This window comes from Doryrhamphus excisus, linkage group LG10 (genome assembly GCF_037039965.1).
Source record: "Doryrhamphus excisus strain RoL-2023G ecotype Guam linkage group LG10, RoL_Dexc_Guam_v1.1, whole genome shotgun sequence".
Classification (NCBI taxonomy): Eukaryota; Metazoa; Chordata; class Actinopteri; order Syngnathiformes; family Syngnathidae; genus Doryrhamphus; species Doryrhamphus excisus.
This window is the reverse complement of record NC_136366.1, coordinates 5,834,160-5,838,869: the sequence shown is the minus strand read 5'-3', so window position 1 is coordinate 5,838,869 and position 4,710 is coordinate 5,834,160. Positions and strand designations below refer to the sequence as shown.

The 4,710-nt window shown below is 41.6% G+C and overlaps 1 protein-coding gene across 1 annotated transcript; it reads right to left on the bottom strand.

Annotated features, from left to right (window-relative positions):
* Nucleotides 1-1,677: 1,677 nt before the first annotated feature.
* LOC131108468 (uncharacterized) lies at nucleotides 1,678-4,545 on the bottom strand. The gene is made up of 3 exons (XM_058059429.2): nucleotides 4,426-4,545; nucleotides 3,885-4,250; nucleotides 1,678-2,831 (listed from the first exon to the last, which is right to left on the bottom strand). The coding sequence occupies exons 1-3, from the start codon at nucleotides 4,460-4,462 to the stop codon at nucleotides 2,779-2,781; spliced, it is 456 nt and encodes a 151-aa protein (XP_057915412.2). The 5' UTR covers nucleotides 4,463-4,545; the 3' UTR covers nucleotides 1,678-2,778.
* Between the last annotated feature and the right edge of the window lie 165 nt (nucleotides 4,546-4,710).

Genomic DNA, 4,710 nt, shown 5'->3' with positions numbered 1-4,710 from the left:
ATCAGGTGGGGCCGTTGGCAGTCACAACCCAACCGGTGATACAGGTTGACAATGCGACCTTCTGGGCTCTTCACATGTTCTTCATGCACGCTCACATGTTTGAAAGACCAAAGATCTGGTCCCACGGCAACACAGAAGAGTTTAAGCAATCTTTTACACCGAGCATTCATCAAGGTGCTTTGTACACCTGATAAATATGTTCCTCTTACATCCAACAATCAGAACTGGAGAAAGACCCAGGAGGAGGACATTCATTGAATTCAATTGATTGGAAAACCTGTGGATCCTGGTGGAGAGCATTATACAGACTCATGCTCCTGGGAGTCTCTGCACAACCACCCCAAAGCGCATAAGATGCACATTAAATATACTAAATCAACCAGACATTTATTTCCAGGGTCTCAGCCACGGTAGCATAAAATATAAAACAAAATAGACAATAGACATTGTACGCTTGCTTTGTTATTGCACACAACTTGATATGAACAGAATGTTTGTCACATTTCCAGTCTGTCTTGGATCTAGCCTCGAGCACACTTTGCTCTTCTACAGCGTACGCAGTTTCATTGTGCTCTTGGGGGGGGGTGGGTGTACATGCAGAAGGTTCTAAGGCAGAGACTCCCTAGGGTGAAGGGACAATTTTCAGTGGGTTGCGGATTGGTTCTCAGCGGGTCACAGATCTTTGCCAAAGAAATCATAGGAAAATAATCTGGGGTTGCGGATACATTGTCAGCAGGTTGTGGCGCTTTGCCAAAGAAATCATAGGAAAAAACCTAGGATTGCATGTTTGGATCCGGGGGGTTACAACTCTTTGCCAAAGAAATCATACAATCATACAAAATAATCTTGGGTTTCAGATTTGTTTTCAGTGGGTAGTGGATCCATTTTTGGGTCATGGAAATCATACAATAATAATTTTTAAAAATCATACAAAAACAACCTTGGGTTGCAGATCCTGTTTCAGTGTGTTGTGGCTCATTGCCAATGAAATAATGCGAAAATAATCTTGTGCCTTTATTAGTCACATGGGCGTAACGGGAGCAGTGGGGCCCGTGCATGCCTCAGCAGCAGCAGCAGCTTGGGATTGCTGTGCTGTAGTGGCCGGGGTGTGTTGTGGTGAGGCTTGGTCTCGCTCACGGGGACCGGGTGGCAGGCAAGGAGTCTGTGGACGGGGGCGTGCGCCTCGGGATTGGGTCTGCTGGGTGTGCGTTGCTCTGCTGGGCAGTTGACCGTTTGTCACTGCTGGTCTTTGTGCTTCGCTGCTTTCCTTGTCCCTGTCCTGGGTTGGCTTTGCCTGCCCCCATCGAGACAGTGGGTTTCTGGTGGTGGGGGCTCAGCCTACTGCTTCACATTGAGAGGAGCGAGATGAGGTGGCTTGGGCATCTGGTCAGGAGGCCTCCTGGACCTCCCTGAGGAGGTGCTCAGGGTACGCCCGACCAGTAGGAGACCTCCCAGGTACACCCAGGACTACTTGGTGAGACTGTCTCTCAACTGGCCTGGAAATGCCTCAGGATCCACCAGGAGGAGCTGGACAAAGTAGCTGGATAGAGGGAAGTCTGGATTTCCCTGCTCAGGCTGTTAGATAGACCCGGATAGATGGATGGTTTCTCGTTGCTATAACGACTGCTCACCCTTGTGAGATCAAGCTTATACTCTCAGCATGAAATATGAGACATGTTTTAGTTGTGTACATTATATTTATAATTCCATCAATTACAACATGATAGCAGTCATTCAAACTCATCTGTCGATGTCTAAACAAGATTCAACAAACCATTCTTGACTATGAGCTGACTGAGCTACCTTAGCTCCATGCTAAGTTAGCATGTCTATGAAACCCTGTGGCGGGCACATGAAACTACAGCCGTCCTTCATTTATAGTGGTTGATTGGTTCCAGACCTGACTGTGATAAATTTAATATCAGTGATACAGTATTCAATGTTAATAAATGGAATATTTTCGTACTTCGAGCATAGAAAACCAGTTTTTAAATATTTTTTTAACATTACAAATAGGGATGTCCGATATTGCCTTTCTGCCGAAAACCGATATGCCCATACTGTCCACCTCTCAATTTCTGAGACCGATATCAACCGATACGGATATTTTTAACATGACATATCTCCTGTGGTGGAATAACTACAGCATTTTTTTAATGTCGGTTTTCATGATTAGGAAAAAATTGGGACCAATGTCGACTGATATCATATATTTATGCTGATATCCAGCCGATAATTATCGGACACCCCTAATTAAAACTATTAAATAGACATGAAATGCCAGAAGTCACCTTTACACTCATGTTATTCATTGTTTACGACACTTTGCTCAACTCTTACACTGTAGGGATTCCTGACAGCCGCTAACTAGCCAAGCTAACAAGCTCAAGAGCTAACCGGTTAGCCTCAAATGTATTTTTTCTAAACTTAAAAAGCCAAAAACTCACCACGTCCGCACAAAATGGGAGGAGAATTTTGTTTTCACTTGGGACACACCGTGGCTGACTTCAGTGTTAAGGTACTGTGACGTAAGGTAATGTAATTAATGCCTTAAAGTAATGTTCTACTACACATCACTTTGACTAACAATAGACCATAGTCGACCGCCAAGCAGCCATTATTCATTCATTATTTTCTGAATACTAATACTAATGTTTATTGTTTAGGCTAGCTGAGCTGTCAGAGACCACCTGACAGTACAAATGTTCTTTTCAGTCAGCTGGGATTCCAGCCGCTCTGATGAAAAGTGGTCCAAAGGTTGGTGATGTTCTCGTCTTCTTAATCTCCTTTGGATGTTTCTTCTGCCACGCTCATCAGATCATCAAACAAATCTGCACCGAAAAACCAAGGAAGTTAAGGAAGTTTGAATTCACATGTGAGGGAGGGCTTGATTTGGATGATCATAAAAGTATAATAGCCTGTTCCCGCCACTATCCCAATCATATCCCAGTCATACTCCTGAGATAAAATAATCCAAATTATGAGGTAAAAAGTCAAAATTATCAGCTAAAAACAAATCATAATTATTAGATCAGAATTCTCCATTTTGAATTAAAATTAAAAATTTAGATGAAAAGTCAGAATTATGAGATAAAACATTGAAATTACGAGATAATGTCCATTATGAGATATGAAAGTCATAATTATGAGATAAAAGGTCAAAATTCATAATTTTGACCTTTTATTTCATGGCTTACAATGTCAAAATGATGACTTTATATTGTAATTTCAACACTATCTCATAGTTCCGATTTATGTCATAGAACTTTCCTGTCTTGTTATTCTAATGTTTTATCTCAGAATTTTGACTTCTTATCTCATAATCATGACTTTCCTATCTTAAGTATTTATCATGACTTTTGTATTTCATAATTTTGACTTTTTATCTCATAATCATGACTTTCGTATTTCATAATTTTGACTTTTTATCTCATAGTGATGACTTTCCTATCTTAAGTCTTTATAATGACTTTCATATTTAATAATTTTGACTTTTTAGCTCATACCTTTGACTTTTTTCTCACACAATCATGACTTTTTATTTCATAATCATGACTTTCCTATCTTGGGTCTTTCCATCATGACTTTCGTATTTAATAACTTTGACTTTTTATCTCATAATCATGACTTTCCTATCTTAGGTCTTTTTATCATTACTTTCGTATTTAATAACTTTGACTTTTTATCTCATAATGATGACTTTCCTATCTTAAGTCTTTATAATGACTTTTGTGTTGAATAATTTGATAATCTTATATATATAAATTATATGTATATATGTATATTTTATTTCTTTCAATGGCAGAAAAAGGCCTCCTTATAAAAGCCATGCTTCTTACTGCCCTGACCTGCAGAGGTCGCTGTCTGCTATAATCCCCACGTACCTCCATCACTGAGATTGACGCCTTGTTGTCCTCCTCCTCCTCCTTCTTGCCAACTCCCTCCTCCTCCTCCTCCCCTCTGGCCTTCCTGCTCATTGAACAATCCTTTGAAGCCTGATGGCTTCTGCTTCCTGTCGTCATCGTCGTCTCGGTCAAAAATTTTGGAGAAGAAGCCTCCCTTGTCGTCATCGTCTTTCTTCTTGTCATCACCAAACGAGAACATGCCTCCCTTGTCCTTGTCCCGATCGTCGTCTTTCTTATCTCCTCCAAACAGGGACAGAAAGCCTCCTTTGTCTCTGTCTCTGTCTTTGTCTTTGTCTTTGTCCTCTATACCCAGGGCGCTCTTCACTGCGTCCTCCACCATGTCACCTGCACACAAAGTGTCACATGCCAAAAGCGTTTGACCCTTTCCTCCACATGCAACCACCCCGACATCCTTGCTAAGTTGTGTAACTTGTGAAACCAAGACCCTCGTCCTGGTAAGATCACAAGTGCCTCACTGTGACCAAAAGGAGGCACTTGGAGGAACATTTCTTCAACTCACCCACTTTGTCTCCCACCATCGAAGCCAGCATATCCATCTCACAGTTCTTTGTGTGTGTGTGTGTGTGTGGTTGCTAGCGTCCGTACAGGTGAGGCTCTTCTTTTAACCACAGCTCACTTTGTCGGCAGAATAAAAAGTAGGCGTGTCCAGACTGGGCCAACCTGTTTCACCTGTCTAGGCACATGTTTTTTTTCACATCAACACTCTCACTCAAACACACCCTTTTCAAATGCCCCCAGAAACCTTAGAAACTAATGAATTTGGTTGAAGTCACAGCCTCACCCT

Excerpts from the sequence above, each read along its gene's own strand:
- LOC131108468 (XM_058059429.2), bottom strand. The coding sequence starts at position 4,462 with ATGGATATGCTGGCTTCGATGGTGGGAGACAAAGTGG. Across the intron at positions 4,251-4,425 it reads GATGGTGGGAGACAAAGTGG|GTGACATGGTGGAGGACGCA; the intron begins GTGAGTTGAAGA and ends CTTTGTGTGCAG. Across the intron at positions 2,832-3,884 it reads CGTCAATCTCAGTGATGGAG|ATTTGTTTGATGATCTGATG; the intron begins GTACGTGGGGAT and ends TTTTCGGTGCAG.